Source organism: Cajanus cajan, chromosome 1 (assembly GCF_000230855.2).
Source record: "Cajanus cajan strain Asha chromosome 1, NIPB_CcT2T_4, whole genome shotgun sequence".
NCBI lineage: Eukaryota > Viridiplantae > Streptophyta > Magnoliopsida > Fabales > Fabaceae > Cajanus > Cajanus cajan.
In genome coordinates, this window is record NC_138517.1 from 10979319 (window position 1) to 11000071 (window position 20753).

General features: G+C 31.2%; 4 protein-coding genes across 10 annotated transcripts; 3 read left to right on the plus strand and 1 right to left on the minus strand.

Annotated features, from left to right (window-relative positions):
* The first annotated feature begins 781 nt into the window (after window positions 1-781).
* LOC109790488 (nudix hydrolase 18, mitochondrial) lies at window positions 782-2759 on the plus strand. Its single transcript, XM_020349647.2, has 5 exons — window positions 782-1070; window positions 1522-1621; window positions 1730-1813; window positions 1917-2045; window positions 2251-2759. Exons 1-5 carry the CDS (start codon window positions 802-804, stop codon window positions 2371-2373), a joined length of 705 nt encoding a protein of 234 aa, XP_020205236.1. The 5' UTR covers window positions 782-801; the 3' UTR covers window positions 2374-2759.
* A 4049-nt stretch (window positions 2760-6808) lies between these two features.
* EMB2758 (Tetratricopeptide repeat (TPR)-like superfamily protein) lies at window positions 6809-10981 on the minus strand. Of its 7 annotated transcripts, none has more exons than XM_020349639.3 (3): window positions 8178-10981; window positions 7641-7766; window positions 6809-7524 (listed from the first exon to the last, which is right to left on the minus strand). In XM_020349639.3, exon 1 carries the CDS (start codon window positions 10890-10892, stop codon window positions 8418-8420), a length of 2475 nt encoding a protein of 824 aa, XP_020205228.2. In that variant the 5' UTR covers window positions 10893-10981; the 3' UTR covers window positions 6809-7524; window positions 7641-7766; window positions 8178-8417. The 7 variants fall into 7 exon arrangements, with proteins under 7 accessions (XP_020205228.2, XP_029125509.1, XP_082930932.1 ...); XM_029269676.2 differs by having other exon boundaries at window positions 7641-7776; XM_083074806.1 differs by having other exon boundaries at window positions 7943-10981.
* Window positions 10982-13386: 2405 nt separating this feature from the next.
* Window positions 13387-15766, plus strand: LOC109790486 (uncharacterized). Its single transcript, XM_020349644.3, has 8 exons — window positions 13387-13573; window positions 13646-13832; window positions 13905-14082; window positions 14488-14558; window positions 14644-14721; window positions 14970-15057; window positions 15256-15311; window positions 15437-15766. Exons 1-8 carry the CDS (start codon window positions 13460-13462, stop codon window positions 15505-15507), a joined length of 843 nt encoding a protein of 280 aa, XP_020205233.2. The 5' UTR covers window positions 13387-13459; the 3' UTR covers window positions 15508-15766.
* Window positions 15767-17885: 2119 nt separating this feature from the next.
* On the plus strand, window positions 17886-19143 carry LOC109804176 (NDR1/HIN1-like protein 10). Its single transcript, XM_083074818.1, has one exon. It carries the CDS (start codon window positions 18302-18304, stop codon window positions 18911-18913), a length of 612 nt encoding a protein of 203 aa, XP_082930944.1. The 5' UTR covers window positions 17886-18301; the 3' UTR covers window positions 18914-19143.
* Window positions 19144-20753: the final 1610 nt, after the last annotated feature.

A 20753-nucleotide genomic window follows, 5' to 3' on the forward strand; every position in this document is an offset into this window, starting at 1 on the left:
AAATAAAGACTAAAGAACAATAATTCATTAATTGTGAATAACAATCGAATAACTAGAAGTTACATCAAACTTTGCTAGCTAGTTAACACAAACATTAATTTTTCTATAAACATAAATAAAGGTGATCATAAAATCTAAATCAAAGAGATCACATGCTAATAGAGATGAGTTAAAATAATTTATTATGAGATGAAAGACAAGTTTTGAATTAAATTTACAAATTACAACATGATATCTCTTATTCCAAACAAATTATAAACCAAATAAAATTACAAAAAATACTCAAAGTGATGAATTAAATTCACGATAAAAATTTGCCATGCACGAAGAATTCACATTTATAATATAGTTACAAAAGAATAATAATCTTATAACTATTTTAAATATTATTTAAATCACTTTTGGAATTATATATTATATATTATATATGATAATAATATAAACATTTGTTGAGAGACATAAGGTAAAAAAGTTAGAAAGACGAAAAGCAACAAAAGCTAAATTGGAAATACTTGGAAAGACTCAAAAAGTAAAAAACACGGTGTAGACGAGAGAAATACAAAAAAAGTTAGAAAATCGGAAACGTACGTTTTTGAATTTTCTACCGAGTAAAAGAAAAGAAATAGCCCCCAAAAAAACGTTTTAAAAAAGCGCGTGAGTAAACGCACCGGTCGATGCGCTGTGTCTTTTTTGAACGCTGCAGTTATTATCTATACACGCGCACACACACGAAACAAACAGGTACTTATATATATATATATATATATATATACACACTTCGGTTGTCCCATACCATAATTCATGTCTGTTTCTCCTTTCTTCTCATCTTCTTCTCTCATTCCCTTAAATATCATTATTCCTTCCAAAACCAACACCAAGAACAAGATTGGAGTTATGGGTCTCTTCCTTTCTAGGAATTTGGCTTGCAAATTCATATACCCTTTTCTCTTCTCCAAGAGGGTTTCTAAGGATTTGTTTCCCAAGCAGTTGGGGAACATGATGTCTTTGGTCTCCCCTCGTACTGGCAGACATTTGCAGCGCTATGACAAGGGCTGTCGCCAAGTTGTGGGGTGTGTTTCTCTTCCTACCCATCATTTCTCTCTGTTTCTTCTTCTGCATAAAGTTTCGATTTTTAGGGGCTTTCTTGGTTCTCCGCTCAATGTTCTCTAACATAACATGGTTTCTCACTTTCTGATTCAAAATCTATTGTAGTTTACTAAACACAAACTAATTTTAAAGAAAAAGAAGTGGACATGCAAATCATTAATCCCTTGACTTGAAGATGTTGGACACAAGTTTTGAAATTTACAAGGCTTTCTCAATTGGGGGTGGTTTCATTATTTTATTTTTAAAAAATGGGGCTAAAAACGTGTCCTTTGATTTGATTATTGGTTGGCCGGTGGGAAAAAATGATTTTTAAAATTTTTTTTTTTGTGGGTTTTAAGTTAAATTTGTCTTTTGTGTGTGGAAATTGAGTTGTTAATCTGACTTGTTTTGTGGGGTGTTTTTGGAAATGAACAGATGCATTCCTTATAGATACAAGAACAACGGAACACGGGATAAGGAACTAGAGGTTCTTGTGATTAGTGCTCAGAAAGGTCATGGAATGCAGTTCCCAAAGGTATTTTTGTTTGCCTCTCCACATCTTGTGTGGTTTTGTACCCACTTTTGATTCATTTCAATGGTCATGTTGCTGATGTTTGTGTGTTGTTTCATGTTTGGCCTTCAGGGCGGTTGGGAAACTGATGAATCCATGGAACAAGCCGCTTTAAGGGAGACCATAGAAGAAGCTGGGGTTGTTGGCAGTGTTGAAGTAAGTGTGTGTGCAAGCACTTTTCGTATCAAATTATTTTCCACCCCCAATAATTGTGCAACCTTTGATTCTAACCTTGTGTGCTCTCTTTGTTTTCTTGCAGAGTAAATTGGGCAAATGGTGTTACAAGAGCAAACGCCAACCCATAATGCATGAGGGATACATGTTCCCTTTACTTGTCAAGAAGGAGTTGGATAATTGGCCTGAGATGAACACAAGAAAAAGAAGATGGGTAAGTGTTTAAGCCTTTTATTCACTTTCCCAATTTTTATTTAACCAGCAACAGAATTTGAACCTAGGATTCTTATTTTGTGCATGTTATCTCAATCTCCACCTCTAGACCTAATCTGGTGGTTCACTTTCCCAATTGCAATATCTTAATTGTGTAATGTTTATTTTGCTAGTGTCCTAATGTTTCATTGATGTGCATCATGCAGATGACTGTGGCTGAAGTAAAAGAAATATGCCCTTACGTTTGGATGAATGAAGCTTTGGATGAACTGGTTAAAAGACAAACTCAAGTGCACTCAAAAAGGGATGGGGATATGTGTAGGTTGTAAATTGTAGACAGTCTCTTGCTTTTGGAATCCACAAAGTGGTAGAGAACAGAAGCACTCACTAGCTGTTAGGACAAGGAAGTTAAGATTATATGATCAAGGTCATGAAGAGGGAAATTGAAGTTCAAGGTGTGTCACAATTTGCCCCTTTGTGTTTGTTTCTCTTGAAATTGGCTATAGTCCGAAAGTTCAGCAGCAGATTGCGGATTTATAGGGGGTGTAGTTGAGATCTAGCTATAGAAATTAGATGTAGATGTACAAATTCAGCTCTCATTCTTTCATTCATTTAATTCTTTGGTAATGTAGTGTATGTAGGCTAAGTGTAGAATACATTTTTCTTGCTCTTGTACTTCCAAAAATAAAAATAAAAATAATGCATTATTGTTCCATTTTGTGGCTGAAGTTTACACTTGGTATCTTCTATGACTATCACTTGTCGAAATTAAAACAATCCATGGATCATACAACCACCGAAACCCATCAGACCATAAAATTGTACTTGAAATACTATTATTGGGCCAACAAGTGTCTCAAAATTTCTCTACTATATTTGACTTGTTAAGAACTACGAAAGCATATTATAGAGACAAGACAATAGCTTTCGTAATTGAAATGTAACATCAGGCCGGCTCAACCATATTTTTAATGATTCTTAGTGCATCAACAATTCATTTGAGAGATTTTGGTTTCTTTCAATAATTCAATCTGAAAATGGAACTGAGCTTTATAAAGTAGGAGGTCCCAGACATTGATGATGGTTTCATAAGCATAATAAGGTGCTCCACTCTTTCAAAGTGAAAAAATGGCAAGGGCTTCAACCATAAAATAAATCTTTATTATAAAAAGACTTGATTAAAAGTGCTGATCGGTCTTTATTATAAAATAAATCTAAAATGTCTTTTGCATTAATTATTTTTATAAAAATCTTTAATTAAAGTCATATATTGGTATAGAATGAAATTGTGTATTTTAAAAGAATAAGTTTGGTTAATGTTAAAAATGCTTTTAAGAAAGTGAGATGGAAAAGAAGTTAAAGAAAACCAAAATGAAAATTTTAATTCTCATGTAATGGAAATCAATATCCATCTCTTTTTTTTTTTTTTCCGAAATAAAAGAATGAGAATATGATTTATTTATTTATTTTTTCTGAAAAGGTTCCATATTGCAAAATAAATTTTTAATCTTGTAACAATCATGAAAAAACAATTTATCCATGTATTCCTCAAAATATGGTTAGTTAACTTAAAACAAACACTTTTATTTATTTTGCTTGTCTACATGTTCAGTTTATTCTTTGATTCTATCGCATTATTTTCTGTTAAGACTACAACTTTGATGAGAAACAATTGTATTTTAGCATAGTAAAATTATTATGAAAAGCAAAACTCTTTCAAGTGAGTATTTAACAAGGTAGTATGGATTATAAGGAGAAAACACGTAGGAGAACAAAAGACAAAGGCAGACTACCAGGTCAACAATGAGATGATAAGGTAACATTATTAGATGATTCTGATTGGTTAACCAAAAGGGTGGATGGAGAAGTGTAATGTGTTTATTTATCTCCCACTCTCATTCTGGTTTCAAGCCAATGATGTTGCTATCTCACCATTTCACATTATCAATCATGCATAGCAAGTACCTTTCCAATTATGTGGAAAACAAAACATCCATCATGCTAAGATGTGAGATTTCCACTACACATGAATAATAATATCATGGCTAGAACCGTCCATGGATCTGCCTCTAGAATAACACCATGCATACTTGGTTTGTTTTGATACGATATGCAAGTTGGTCAATGAATTTTTATGAGTATGAGCTTTTAGAAATTTAATTGAGTAACGTGTAAGGTGAGAGTAAAGACGGAGTCAACTGCTGTTTGAGGCGTATAATTGTGTATGAGATTAGACCAAGAAAAAATGGATACTATTTTGCTAGAATATTAATGGGTTTGGAATATACTATAATCATCCTCTATCAAAACAAATTCTATTCAAATTTGATAAGATCATTGTAAAAGACAAAATTTTTATTTGAGAATTTAATATAATTACATATATAAAATTTAAACTCGAGATCACTTATTAAGTTATAACAACTCTTCATTATGCAATATATGGAGTTTCAATAAAATTTTGAACAATTAATAAATAGTTTAATTTTTTTAAACATTAACTCTTGATGGAAGCCTATTTTAGTAATTTCAATGTTTTGAGAATGTTCATTAAGATATATCATCCATCCCACACAAATTAAAAAGAATACAAGTTTATAATTAGATTTGATATTTTAAATTTGAATTTTTTTAGAACTAAAATCATAATTTCATAATTATTTCATAAAATTATTATAATTAACTTCGTGCATTTCAAAAATCTAATTAGCGTTCTAAAAATAATTGATTCTTCACCCAAATCTATTATATACAACTTTTTATGATTTTACTTTGCTTTTATTACCACCTCATCTACTCATTATCATTATAATGTTGTCATTCATACCATTAACTTTACATTTGATTCTCCTTGATTATCATCACCTTCTTGTCACCTTTTTATAAGAAATTTGAAGTTAGAATTCAAATTTGAAATACAATTCTTGAATATAAAATATACTACTCTAAACCAATTAAATAAATAAATATATACTTCTAAACTATAAATCTAATCTCACTTTCAAACAAGAATTATTTTCAATACGCTGATAATATAATTTATTTTACACTGTCTTTCAATTATGTATTGCCATATATGTGAAAATCTTCGAAGTTTTGTAATTATTGTTTCAAAAGTTACATCTAAAATGATTTTTAATTGATATAAAATGGTGTATTAAATCAGACTCTTCAAGCACACCTTACTACTTTTGCTTTTAAAATACCAATTACATTAAAAGATATTTTGTTTATTTATTATTTTAGAAAATAAAAATGCTAATTGCTTCTTCTTTTTTTTATTTTTTATTTTTTTATATATAATAATTATGGCTAAAGGGCTCTCTAACATGTGGATTCGTATGAATTCTATTTCAAACTTTTCATCACATTTATAGGCAAAATAAACACAATTACAATAGATTTCCTACCCAGAAAATGCTTTGCACAATCCTCAATCAATTTCTAAATACAGTAAACCATCCTCACGAGTCACAACAATCCCATTTGCTACACAGATTAATTAAGCATGTTGAGTAACTAGATGTAAACCTCGAGTTCAATCTTCAAACACATGATTATGTAGAAATATTTGAGGTATAACTTATTAGCATTGGCAAGGCAAGAAATAGGCAAATGAAGCAGATAGATCATGGAATATAAAGATCATATTGCCTCTTATTGTCGGAATCACAGCTTACCTAGTTTCTCAGGTCCTCAACAGTCATACACCAGAGAAAATGAAAAACGAAAGGTAGAGGATAATATATCAAAGATTAAATGAAGAGAAAGAATGTGCACTATTGATAAGGTATAACTTTTGAAAAAAGCTTGTTATGTGTATAATTCACAAGGAACAACTTACATGATGTACTTCTGAATACAATTTCAATTTGAATACGCAAGATGACAAGCAGATTTCTATATCCAATCAACAGCATATTTGTATCAATGATAAAATATTGTTGAAGTTTCTTTCATTAGCAGAATCAATCAACCAATTCCTCAAGTAAGGAAATTAAAAAAAAAAAATTGAATTTCCAATCAAACAGACGAGTTAGCTCAAATATCTTCAGCTCAGCAGCACCAAAAATACTCTTTCTTTCAAACCTCACAGACGAGTTAACTGTTCCCATTCATTCTGGTTGATTTGCTGTGTAATAGCTTATGATTAGCGCATTTTCTAAAATAACAAATCACCCTATCAAATGACACTTCAAAACAACAGCTAAAAGTCGTCAAGGCACCAATATTGGCCAAGATAAGTCATCCCCTTACACTTATATTTCTTCAGGTTTCGAACATAATTTTAGCATTTTCAACAGGAATAAAGTGCATTTTGGGGGCGACGGGAATGTCCTAATGTTATTAATTTAGTTGAAAATAGGGTGTGCAGATAACAAGGTACAGTATATCACTTAATAAACATACTTTGGGAACCAGTTTCCATTATATATTAGGAACCGGATTGAAAGAGAAACATTGGTTTAATAATTAAAAATGAGAAAGTTATGGTGATTTTCCAAAGTCATCAAATCTGTTTCCTTAAAACAACTAGGTGTGACTTTAAAACTGATCACCACAGCCAACTGGTTAATACCTGTTAAAATAGTTAGAATCAATTCCTCATACCATGACACATTCTATTGTAAAAGTTATGTCTAAGATTAATTTGGATATACATCCAAATATATTTAATAGTTCAAAACTATATCTATCCAAGTCAATTTCACCCAACTTTAAAACAAACAGATTTTAGTGATTACGGTTCATTCATATGGAAAGTGGAAACTAATAACATGTGGCCTCTGGTAGATTAAATGGATAAAACAAATACAATGACAAACGTGAAGAAACAAATTTATCTCCATAGGAACAAGAAAACATTTTTTGATCCAGAACATATAGGAATACTCTATAGGAAAATTTGAAGTCCTCGTGATCATGGAAACCTTTTTAAGCGGAAGCTATGATAATGAGGCATAACTAACTATTTAGCAAATAAATTTCGTGCTTAAGAACTGCATTACATATGACCTCTTCTCCTCTTTAGGATCCCCTGCATCAGTAATTGCTTCTATAAACACCGGTGGAAAGAAATCCAGAGAAAACGTCATCAATAGCCCAAAACAATGCAAAGCACTTAGAGACTCAAAGCTGCTAAACCTCTTATTCCAATCTGAAGTTTGAGTCACCAAGGCTGTTCACAGAAAATAGTAAGGTCAGAATTTTTGATTGGTTATAATTATCACTGTATAATATGCTGTCGGGCACAAAATCATACCAAAGATACCAAAGCTAAAAGGAAAAAAAAGTTCATAAGTTCGTAAATAAAAGTAATTTATTTTATTTTATTTTTATATAAATAATAATTTATTTGCATATGAGTATAATTCCCTTCTAAATAGCTGCTGTTCCACAATTCCCTGCATCCACAACTAGCAAAACTTCTGTTTCAGTCCAGCTTCACTTCTTTTAACCCATCAATCATTGCTTCATGCCTGTTTCATTTGAAACAACCTGATCAGAAGAATAAAAATGAAACCAATAGTAATCAGAAGAATAAAAATGAAATAATTATATGCTACTACAAGACTTGCAATCCTAAAATAATTACCTGCAGCCTACCAGCAGTGTCAACAATAATCACATCAAATTTCTTCTTTTTTGTAACTTTTAATCCGTGTTTGGCAATGTCTGAAGATTTAACACTGGTATATGCTGAATGGACTGGCACATCCACCTGATACAAGCTATAACTAGTTTATAAACATATGACCACTGACCACTGACTAGAAAAAAATAAAAATAAAAAAATAAAAAACATAAAAGAGAAGGCAAGAAATAAGTCAAATAATGCTAATTAGATGTTGATGTCCAATATCTGAATTCACTTGATTGAAAAATAAGAATGCTCACAACATTTGTCTTGCTTCCTCTATATGTTAAGACCTTATTAAGATAATTAAATACACCGAAAATGCCTGAGGAGAAAATGAAGCAAGATGCAAAATCTGCCTATCAAGATAAGCATAAATCCATTAGCACATAAATTTAATTATCTGTTTTATACTAGTAACAAAGAAAAGTCCGTGGGCTGGTCAATCACATGATGTATAACTTCAAACAAATAAAAATTACAGTCCTTGTTTACCCAAAACAAGCAGCTGGTCAATAGCAGCGAGTGTAAAATCATCTCTGGCAACTAGCACGCAACTCTTTCCTTGAGATCATGTTAATTTGTTTCATTTCAGTAACGCAAAGAAACTTCCTGAGTAAGTTGGCAGTTGTGCTGCAGTGACAAACCAATGCCTGCTTGGGGATGTCTATGTCATTAAGGTACTCAGATACTATACTATGGTCAATCTTTTCAAGCTTCCATAATTGGTGACTGTCACCAGTAATCACCACATGAACAAATCCCATCTTTAAAGTGATGAAAACGATTTGAATCCCTTACAATAATGTCCCTCTCAGTAATTTGAGATATGTACTTGGTTGCATTATGGCAATCACCACAAACACGCAAGTTTTTAAATATCCTAATGGGACTTTTTGGTGGGGTGCTGATTATTCCAAATGCAATGGCCAGTCTCTCACTATGACTTGTCAAAATTTGTTCTTTCTCATCATCCTCAACATCTTGCAAGACAAAACTATAGTCTGGAACATAACCAAGGCTCTTCATTTTTGCATTCAAAACCCTTAGTTCCTTGTATATCTCTGTGCATTGTGGATGGGTTTGGTTCCCAGCATAAAAGACTTCAACTACATTACCAACTACAACAGAGCTCCATCCAGGAGTCTTCCTCAACCCTCTATCTCTGACCAATGATCTTACTTTAACTACTCCTTCCCATTTTCCAACATTTGCATAGATATTTGACATTAAAACATAATAGCCAACATTATCTGAATCAACTTCCAACAAGCGATCTGAAGCAAAAGTACCCAATTCTGCATTTCCATGTATTCTACAAGCAGCAAGAAGAGTACCCCAGATGGATGCATCTGCCTGTACAGGCATATTGCTTACTAAATTATATGCCTTCTCCAAATTCCCAGCTCTGCCAAATAAATCCACCATGCAACCATAATGTTTCAAATTAGGCTTGATCCCATACTCTTTCTGCATCATATCAAAGCACCACTGACCCTCATCAACTAAACCTGAATGGCTACAAGCTGACAACAATGATACAAAGGTAATATGGTCTGCCTTTACCCCTTCAGAGAGCATATTCTTGAAAAGTTGCAGAGCTTCTTCTCCATGCCCGTGAATTCCAAGAGAAGATATTATGGCATTCCAAGGAACTGATGTTTCCCGTGGAATTTCATAGAATAAGGACATCGCATCCTCTAACCTTCCACATTTTCCATACATGTCAATCAGGCAGGTAGCCAGAAAGACATCCAAGTAGAGGCAGTTCTTGATTAGCCTCCCATGAATTTTCATTCCTTGTTGCAAAGCTCCAACATGGGAATATGCTGGGAGAATGCTCACCCATGTCCCTTGATTTGGGATTATATTTCTACACTCTCCCATCATGTTGTAAGCATCTATTGCTTCACTTGCTAGCCCATTTTGAGCATAACCTGTGATCAAGGTATTCCATGAAATTGCATCTCTGACAGGAAGCTGTTCAAAAACCATACGTGCACAATCTATAGAACCCAATTTGGCATACATATTCACAAGTGCATTACCAATCACAACATCTTCCTCAAGCCATTCACGTCTTATAACAAATCCATGAACAGCCCTGCCAATCCTCCAATCACTTAACTGACCAAAAATCGAGGCTAAACTAACAACTGTCAACAAGTCAGGTCGCATTCCCACCAACTGCATCCTTTTAAAGAATCCAAGAGAAGTAACTGGTTCATTGTTCTGCTCATATGCAGCAATTACAGAATTCCAAGACACCACATCCCTCACTTTCATGCCATCAAAAACCCTCTGCGCATCTTGTAACCTCCCAAACTTTGAATACATATTGATCAGTGCATTGCAAACAAAAACATCACTTTCCAACCCATGCTTTATCACATATAAATGAATCAACCCCCCACAAACAACATCATTCAATTGTGCACAAACTGGAAGCACACTTGACACCGTGACCGTATCCATCTTGATGCCCTCAACCTTCATCCTGTTCAAAACTCCCAACGCCTCCACCGCATTTCCATTCTGACAAAACCCCGAAATCATGGCATTCCAAGACCCCACATCCCGAACCGGCATATCAACAAACAACTTGTGGGCAACAGCCACAGCACCAAACCGCGAATACAAATTGATCAAGGAAGCAGCAACATACACATCATGCTCAAAACCCATCTTCAAAACCCAGCAATGTATCTTCTCCCCATCAAGGAGATGCACACAGGCTTTCAACACAGGAGGGAAAGTGTAAAAGTCAGGTCTTACTACAGCAGGCATGGACAACAAGTGAGTGACACAATTCAAAGAATCATGGTATCTCCCACAGCGAACATATGCAGCCAACATTGAGTTCCACGTATAAATGTTCTTTCTCTGAATGTGCTTAAATGTGGTGCTAGACAATGAGAGGTCCCCAAGAGTCGCATACAAAGTAACAAGCTTGGTAAACAAAACAACATCTTGAGCTTTACCCAACACCAAAAGAAGTGCATGAAGCTGCTTGGCAACATTAACGTTGGTGCAGGAATGGAATACAACATTGAAATCGACAGCGACGTTCTTGTTCTCACGTACATGTGATATATGTTGAAAAGAACTTGTGGCTGATGAAAAATAACGGTAAATCCACCGTTGCAATGGTAAAACCATGGAAATGGGCTTGAAATTGCACGATGGCACCAATTTGAGAAGAGAAAGCATAGAACATTGGTGTGACGGTGCAAAAGCTTATAATAATACTCCAACACAAATATAAACCCAACTACAATTTTAACTCGTGCAACTTTTAAGTAAATATTTTACAACATGAACATGTAAATTAAATGACGATTAAAATTAATTATAAACAATCTCAACTGCATGTTGCATACGACAAATATTTATTTGTATAATAAATAACTATTATTAAATATATAAATTATATTATAATTAAAATTTATAATGAATAAGTATTTTAAAATATAAATCTTATTTTTAAATTTGCACTAAAAAAAATTTATGTTATGATACACAATTACTTTTAACTATTCCATAACTTTTTAAGTAGTATAAATATACTTGTTGAACCGATGAATATGATAATTTGAATCAAATTAATTAAAATTAGTTTGAATTTTTTTTTATAGATTTAATTAAAACCAAACTAATTAAATCTAATATTGTTTGTTTTGAGTATTAAATTTATATATTTAAAATCTCAATCAATACAAATTAAATCAATTAATTTATATATTATTATTTTTTTATTTAGTTAACAATTAATATATATGTATTATTTTGATTATTTTAAAGATGTTTTCGTGTTATAATATATAGATTTTTTTATTCATTTTTTAAAATTCTTAAAAAATCCAAGAGAAATTATATTAGAATATATTGAATGTGATTTTTACACAATGTAATATATTTAAAATATTTAAATAGATTAAAAAATAAATCAAGAGAAATTATATTTAAATTTATTTATTTAATTAATTTTTTACGATATATCAATTTAATTAATATTAAAAAATTTATTTAATTTATTTTTTTTCAAAAAAAATTTGTTGGACATCCAATAACCTTACGATTTATGCAATTCCTCACTTCAAATATGAAAAAAACCAAATAGTTTAAATAAAGACAAAATTTGTATATAATTTTTTAACTATAATTAATGTTACTCTTTAATTAAAAATATAATTTTATATTAATAATATGTACTTATATTTAATTCAGATCTTATTGATATATATATATATATATATAGGTATATATTGAAATAAAATTTTAATTATAAAAGAAAACTAACAGCACCTAAAATTCTAAGAAAGTATAGCTAAATTTTTTCTTTATCATAAATACAATATTATATACCGAAGCAGAAGTGAATAACACTGTACATCCAATTAAGTACCACCATCCATGTAAGAGAGTTGTCAAAAAATCTATACATGTGACAAATGTAATATTTTACCATTATTTTTATATCTACTAACTACTAAATTGCTATTGTAGCAAGGATTAAAGAGAAACATTATCCACATATTGGGCTACAAAACTCAAGTAAGTTTAAGTCTCAAATAGCAAGAGTTGACGGGATATTAGTGGGAGGACAAAATTCTGCAGTAAGTTGTTGTTTGAGACCAAATAAGTTGTTGAACTTGCTACTTATATTTCGTATTCTAGAGACAAACAATTTATTTGGTCCCAAACAGCAGATAAGTTGTTCAACGTGCTATTTATACTTGGTATTTTAGGGACAAAATTGTAATGATATTTTAGTATTTGTTTTTCGTGTCAAACGTAGATTCATTTTAACTCATCCTAACTTATATTTTTTCATTTCGTTGCTTTAAAATACATGCTATATATAAACACATTATGTGCATGTTTATTTTATCATTTAGAATAGCTAAACGTACGTTGAACTTAATCTATTCACACTCATACTTTTTTGTTTGAGAGTATTGGAATGTGTGTGAATGAGTAATCAAACACACCTTATATCTTTTTAACTTATTTTTCAGTTTCTTTGCTTTGAAATGAACGTTGTATACAACACACTATATCTCTCTCAGGACAAACAACAAATTAATCTAAAGACAAAAAAGTCTTTGGTGGCAGATTAGGTGGCTGATCCCACATTATGTTATGTAACTTCAAACCTTGTAAAAACATTTTTACCACAATTGAATAATGGAATATAAAAAAATAATTAGTTGACTTAAATGTACGAGTTAATCACTTATACACTGTCGGTGTAAAAAAAATTTATACAGACAACTAATTAGATCTTTTAATTGTGTCATGACACAATTAAAAGATCTAATTGGTTGTCAGTGTAAAAAAACTTTACACTGATAGTGTATAGGTAATTAACTCTAAATGTATTATCATAACATAATGATGCTTATGATTATGCCTTTAATTTAAATAATAAATGTTTTAATTTATACTAAAAAAAGTGATTAGATTAATTCATATGATTTAACCTTTTAGTTGAATCAAAGAAAATACAAAATTGTAAAAATATTGATAACATAATTTTATCACCGAATTTAGAATAATAAATAATTATGTCAATTCATAAATATTTAACATTCAACCATAATAATATCTCAAAATCATTAAAATAATATATGTTTTATAGTAAGAACATATATTTGTGAATATTGCACAAATTAGAGAAGTATGTTTGTAACAATTAGTTAAAAACTAAATGTGGAGAGAAATTGGACCGTTATGTTGGTGGAAAGTGGAAAGTGGAAAGTGGAAAGTGTATTGTAATGTTGGATTTAGGGTTGAAGTTGAAATCAAAGAAGAAGGGAATGGGAAGGGTTGAAGAGAAAGGAAAATGCGAGTACGAAGCTCTGAGAAAGGCTCGCATGTTAGAGAATCAGGTACAATAGAGTAGTAACATCTTGAATGTGAAATTGAATCATCTTGTTATGCATTTGCATTTGCATTTGCAGGCTCGCTTGGAGTCTCTGGGTGTTGCCAATACCATTTCTCAGCTTCGACAAAACGCCAAACCCAAACAACGTCCTTATCGCAAAAAACTCTACGGCCTCACCCCCTTGCGCCGCTCCCAGCGGCTCAACAACCACCTTACGCCGCCGTCTCCTTCCGCATCCCTTTTCACCCCCAAAATTAAAAAAGGTTTTTTTTTCCTCCAACTCATCAACTTAGCTCAATACAAACCTATATGATTTACTGCATTTTTTGTATCAGAGAAGGTAACTTTGTGTGAAGAGCAGGAAGAGAAGCAGAGGCCTGCCAATGCTCCTCTCATAAACCTGAGAGGTTTCGATCTTCAGATTTCGGCTGAGATTTCTGCTCGGCGCTGCCACAGCAAGGGCAGAGGTAGTGTCTACAACCCAGTTTTGGGGATATGCTGCCATTTTTGCAGGTTCATTTTCTCTTACAAGTTCTTTACTTGGTTTCTGGTTTAGGGTTTACGTTAGAAGCTAATATTAAAATGATGATACTGTGTTTGGTCTTTGCCCAAAATTTCACACATATGGCATGTCCAATCTGGTCAATATTGAGAAATTTTTTAAATTGTTGGGATATAAACAAAGTTTTGATAAAATAAGAAGAAAAATAACATTTTATAAAACATACATATACATAGATGAAAGGTGTGTGAAATCATCCTATAAAAATAAGAGAGTTATAACTTTCTCTCTTGATATAAATATCTACTTAGATAAATACGGACAAAATAACTCATCAAAAGTATTAATGTCGAGCCATATATATAAGTAAGTCTATTATTGTAATGATGACATTGCAATGTAAAACACGGATGCAGGCAAAAGAAATTGTGTGGCGAAGAAGACTGCAAAAGATGTGGCAATTGTGATGTGAATGAGCCATGCCTTGGTCAGATTTAAAATGGTCTTATTTTGTGTTCTTTTCTGCACTAGTTCCACGATGTTATAACATTTTCACAATGTTTTCCTAACAGGAAAGACTGATTGTTCTGTTTGTCACTCTAGCACGGGTGTTTTCTGCAGAGCCTGTCTCAAGATTCGATATGGTGAAGGTAAGAAAAATAGTGTAGACAAAGATGAGTGGGCTATAAAGGCAAAAAACAGATTAAAATTACATTACAACAGGGTCACATTTGTTTGATGTATTTTTAAGTTAAATAATCTTAATTGTCCCACCCCCCATACCTGCATCTTGAGGTCAGATGTTATAAAGTAACTGCTTATTTTTTCATTCTCGTTAAAGGCAGCAGAGTTAAACTATCTTATGCTCTAGAACTGTTCACTATTTTTTGTGTTTTAGAAATAGAGGAAGTGAGAGAGAACAAGGGATGGATGTGCCCACATTGCATAGAAGCCCAAGGAATAAATCCTTACTGGATATGTAACAGGTAGAGCCATTAAACTTTATCTCTTATGCAAGTATTTGGGTTTGGACACTGTAAATATGCATGCATAATAATAGTGTGCACAATTCCTTAAGATACATGATTAAACTATATGCAACAGAAATAGATATTAAATATGTAGAGAATTTCATTTGATCTGATTCAAGATGCTGTCTCCTTTTTGCCTTAATTTATATGTAGTTCAATATGCCTGAGGAAACGAAAAATGCCTCCAACTGGAATAGCAGTATACAAAGGTTAGTCTTTCTACTGCCACTTATTAGTTATTTCTTCAATGCTAATAACTTTGTATTGAGTCTGATGCGTTTTTTTTTTTTTTTTTTTTTTTTTTTCATTTTTGCTTGTTCTGATCAACTGAAAGCTCGGGAAATGGGATACAAATCAGTGGCACATCTAATAATGGAAGAACTTAAACGCGGAAAATGTAGTTAAGGGATTCGCATATGTAATCTAGATGTAATCAACAGTTATTATCTAACTTGGTAGAACTTACCTTAACTTTATTAACATATTCAAGAGCGATGTTAGAGTTCCAGCGGCACTCATCTGCCTTTGTTTTAGATTAGTTTGTACCATTTATTTTCTTTATGAGGAACAAGACTCTTTGATTTATATGTAACTCGTGTTGGATCCATATCAGTATGTAGTAGTTTTATATGCAAGTGAAGGCACTGTCACGCTCACTGTTCTAGATTCTGAATGATTTCTTTCTGTTGACAATAACATTTTCTGTTCTAGACCAAATCAAATGAGGCCAAACACGTGAGAATATTCAATTCTAGATTCTCATCCCAAAAGGGTATATATAGGATGTTCATTTTGCTTACGTGAGGCTGACGACGATGCATATATGGAATTTTATTAGCATGATAATAAAATTGGGTAAATTGTTCGATATATTGTAGAATTCCATTGTTTTTTTTTTAATCTTAAAAAAGAATATTACAGGAGTGTCCTCTTTTCGACCTATATAGGATAAATAAAAACGTTAAATATAAGATTGGAGTAAAAGTAAAAGTATTTTCATGTATTGGGTAAATGGACAATAGTAAGTTAGTTTTAGAAAATGCGTTTTTTTTTTTTTTTAAATAATTGGTAAGTCGACAACGCTTGAAAACAAGAAGTCAACAACATCAATGCCTACTTTGTTTTTTAGATCAAAGTAGGCAACAGTATTGTCTACTTTTTATTTATTTTAGAAATTGACCATGATATTTTCTATTTCTTTTTCTATTATATATTTTAATAAAATATTGAATCAGAATGCCATTGTAGGTAGATTTATACCTTTTGAAGTGAACAATAAACTAAATACAATCTTATAACAAACCAAAACCAAATCGAATTAATACATAGCATGATAATTTTTCTTTATTTATTGTGTACAACATGAGGGTTTGTTTTTATTTTGTACATCATATACATATATCCATGTAACACTTTTACATAAGTCAGCTGATTGAGAGGTGATGGAAAAATTGTGTACAAATCAATTGACACATGGTGAACTCAGATACTTATAAGGTTGAGAGGTTTCATATGCATCAGCATCACTCGTTATCACACATGCCTATTCATGCTATAATATGTCTGCACAACATTTGGAATAACGTGCACAGAGTGGCATTGACTTTTGAAGTCCGAATAAGGAAAAAAAACTCTTCAATTGTTTGATTCGTAAATAAGGAGAGAATTTGGTGGACGAGATACAAGTACATAAAATATTATGTATGAATTGTGAAGAAACAAGAACAGAAAGAGGTTATATATAATACATTATTCTTCTAAATTTGGTTACTGATCTCAGCAACTCTTTGTATTAGATATGAGGACTCGTTATCATGTCGGTGGAAGTTTCGGAACTTCTTTCTTCTAGAGCTTAGTTTTCTTACTGTTCAGACTTGATCAAAACAGGGAAAAAAAACTAGTGAATTAGACTTTCGGTGGCACTTAAAAAAATGTTGATGTACTAAAAAAAATTCGTAAGAAGATAGGATTAAAAGCATAATTTACAAAAAGAAAAATACCCTTATTTTTTCATATCAAATTGGTTGATGACATGGCAACTCACGTGACTATCCTATCATCACTTAGACTAATCAAATTTTTGTTTAGAAACTAAATTTTAAAATTCAATAAAAGTTTAATTAGGTGAAATTGATTTTATTTCAACCTAATAAATAATTGTGAGTGTTTTTTATCATCTAAAATACAACCATTCAGTAGTATATTGTTTTAAAATAAAAATCGAGTTCACGCGTAATGAGAAAACTAGGAGGAGCATCAATCAACAGTCTTAAGTAGTGGATCTCACGCCTAACTTGGATGGAATCTTTTTACTAGAGGAACCCAAAATAAAAACACATATTCCTTTTATTTCAATGATAAACAAACACAGAAAGTAAATAAATTTTATGAGTTTTATCTTACTCTCATCCTTCCTATTTTCTGCACTATTTTAGTCATAATTTTACACTATTTTTCTGCATATATATTTAGCACATTTATGTATATTAATATTTTCATGAAGTTATATATTCGTATATTTTTTGTTCATTTTACTAATTTTTTATGTAAGAAGGAGAAATCTTAATCCTTAGAGAAAACAGAAATCAATTGTAATCAAGAAGAGATGAATAAAATAGGAATTCAGATATCATTTCACCTTCTTATAAAATGCCCCCACATTTGAATATTCGGTTCTTTATATGGCATATATGCGATGGTTCAATGTTCTGCTTCTGGTACTTGTTTTCTTATCTTTTTTCATTACCTACTCAAACCCTTTTTTCTTTATTTATCGTTGTTTTCAATTTCATATAAAGCAAGGGTAAATCTTCAACTCGATCAACACTACACATACATTTTTTTTTTCTTATCTCTTTCTTTCATAGGTGTTAAATAGGCTGTTAATTAAATATCCAACAAAAGTTATCTTGTTTCTGATTTCTTCACATAAAATATTTTATACTATTATCGTGTTACTTGTTTATCAAACAATTGAACAGTTCTTCACTCGGCTTCAAAAAGTCAATGCCTCTCTCTAAGTGCATGCACTTGCATTATTTTTCCAGGAAATCTCTAAGAAAAGCTCAACCAACAAACCACACACGCCAAAACCATCAACTGTCAACTCCTACAAATACTCATAGAAAAAGAAAAACGTTACACCATCTTTCATATCAATCACCTAAACATTCTTCTCCTACCAATCAATCATCACACCATGCCTCGCTGCTCCTTTGGCTGCATCTACTGCACAATCTACACCTTAATTTTCATGTTCATGCTCTCCATGATCCTCTTTTGGATAATCATCTCTCCCTCAAATGTCAAGTTCCGTGTAACTGATGCCTCCCTCACACAATTCAACCTCACAAACAACAACTTGTACTACAACTTCAAGGTCAACATCACAGTGAGAAACCCTAACAACAACATCATAGTTTACTATAGGAGGATCACAGCAATAGCTTGGTACAAGGACAATGAATTTGGTTGGATGAGCTTAACACCCTTTGACCAAGGCCACAAGAACACAACGTTCCTTCATGCAGTGTTTGAAGGGCATAGTGTGCTTAAGCTCAAAGCTAAACAACTTGGTGAGTACAAAGAGGAGACAAGTGTTGGGGTTTATGAGGACTTGGCTGTGGATTTGGACCTTAGAATAAGAACCAAGTATGGAAGGTTCAAGAGTGGTCGTTTCAATCCACCCGTTGTTCAGTGTGGCAGCTTGAGGGTTCCTTTGATTTCTAGTGGCAAAATAGCACCTCCTTTTAGTGTCAAGAAATGCAGCACTGGTTCTTTCTTTGTGAATCGTGATGCTGAATCAGGGTGAAACCTCTATACCCTAAAAATATGAGTTGACAATAATATGTTAATTGTACATAATTTTTCCATTTCCTAATCTGCACTCTGCAGACTTATGTAAAAGTGTTGCACATATAATATATACATACCTATAATAAAAAAAAACATCATGCATGTTGTATACCAAAAATAAGAAAAGTTGTTAATATTGTGTAATTTCGATTTGCTTATGTTATATGTTGTTTCGTTTGTTGTTCATTTTATGGTCATAAGATTGTGCTTGATGGATATACAGTGTTCAATTTTAATTTCCAAAAGATATATTTGCAAGGAGACTAGAGAGGTAGGAACAGAAATTAATTTGGAGGATGCAATTCTCCAATAGTACGCATTGAATTCGAACTTAATTTGGTGAGATTATTCTAAATTTAATCAATAATTTCAAATTCAAATCTTGAGTATAAAATTGTGTTAAATATTAGAGGAAAAAAATTGTTAATTAGTTTTAACAAGATTATTTTTTATAAAGAATTTTATGTGGTCCAAATAAAAATAAGCATTAAGTTAATTCAAAGAGAACTTGACATGGATGTGACTTGGCATATATAATTAAGCTAAACCTGACCAAACCATTCTTCCTCTTAGGTCTCAACCATGACAAGCCTTGTATGACATTAACGGATGGTTTTCTGAGCTGTACGAACATTTCGATGTCGACATGCATCAAGTTTTAAAAGTAAAAAATGGAATAATTAATTTCTCTACAGTTTGGATTTTCATGAACTTGTTGCTAATTGGAAATAATTTTGACCCATACGCATCATTTTTTTTTTTTAGAATGAATTGATTTTGGCTTTTTAATTGTTAATCAATTAGCACATTATAGGAGGTAATATATATATATATATATATATATATATATATATATATATATAATTAAAGAGAGAGAAAGAGAAATGTTATAATAATACCGGTATAACTTTTACTAAGTACTATATCGCTCAATAACTTTATATTAATTGTGAATTTTGTAAATTCAACTGTTAGATTGAAAGTTCATATTATTTTACATGTTTATATCAAATTATGTTAAAATTAAACAACTTAAAAGTGATCAAAATGTTTATATTTTAATATATTTTGAAATGTATCTATTACATCAATTTTATTTTATAAGAATAAAGTATCAAATCATCATAGATTAATATAAAATTTTGTATATATATAAGAGTAAATAACTTATTGAGCAGTGTAATATTTAGTAAAATTAATTAAATCGATAAATGGATGCAGTACAATATACTTTTAATAAAAATGATTGTATCGTGGCTCACGAAAAAAATACGTAATGTGTATAAAAAAAACAATAAGTTATTCTATTGTGTAACATTAATTAATCGTAAAATTTATTAAAAAAAGCAAGTATATAATAAATAAATAGTCATTTTTCGGTCTATATAATAATTTACTTGACTTAAATATGACTATCTTTAATTAATAAAAAAATATTTAAAGTTTATTAAAGAAAATATTAAGATATATTTGAAGGATATAGGTAATTCACATGACTTTTAAGATATATTTATAAAAATTAACAAATCTAACATAAAGGATGATTTGTAATTAAAGATAGTGTAATATTATTTTACACTTTCGGTACATAATCTTTTTACTCGTATTTGAATATTTTTATAATTTTTTTATAAAAAAAAACATAACCTTTTTTCCAAACAAACTTTAAAATTATACTATATATGCATTCAAAATTTAAATTTTAAAAGCAAAAAATTTAGTGACAGTTATATTTCAAAATGTATCATCATAAATTCATAATTATATCTTTATATTTAACTATATAATTATGATTA

Bases quoted from the DNA above. Each gene is read 5' to 3' on its own strand.
- LOC109790488 (XM_020349647.2), top strand. From the start codon at position 802: ATGTCTGTTTCTCCTTTCTTCTCATCTTCTTCTCTCATTCCCTTAAAT. The intron at 1,622-1,729 runs GTATTTTTGTTT...TTTGGCCTTCAG, and splicing joins ATGGAATGCAGTTCCCAAAG to GGCGGTTGGGAAACTGATGA. The intron at 2,046-2,250 runs GTAAGTGTTTAA...TGCATCATGCAG, and splicing joins ACACAAGAAAAAGAAGATGG to ATGACTGTGGCTGAAGTAAA.
- EMB2758 (XM_020349639.3), bottom strand. From the start codon at position 10,892: ATGCTTTCTCTTCTCAAATTGGTGCCATCGTGCAATTTCAAGCCCATT.
- LOC109790486 (XM_020349644.3), top strand. From the start codon at position 13,460: ATGTTGGATTTAGGGTTGAAGTTGAAATCAAAGAAGAAGGGAATGGGA. The intron at 15,058-15,255 runs GTAGAGCCATTA...ATTTATATGTAG, and splicing joins CCTTACTGGATATGTAACAG to TTCAATATGCCTGAGGAAAC. The intron at 15,312-15,436 runs GTTAGTCTTTCT...ATCAACTGAAAG, and splicing joins TGGAATAGCAGTATACAAAG to CTCGGGAAATGGGATACAAA.
- LOC109804176 (XM_083074818.1), top strand. From the start codon at position 18,302: ATGCCTCGCTGCTCCTTTGGCTGCATCTACTGCACAATCTACACCTTA.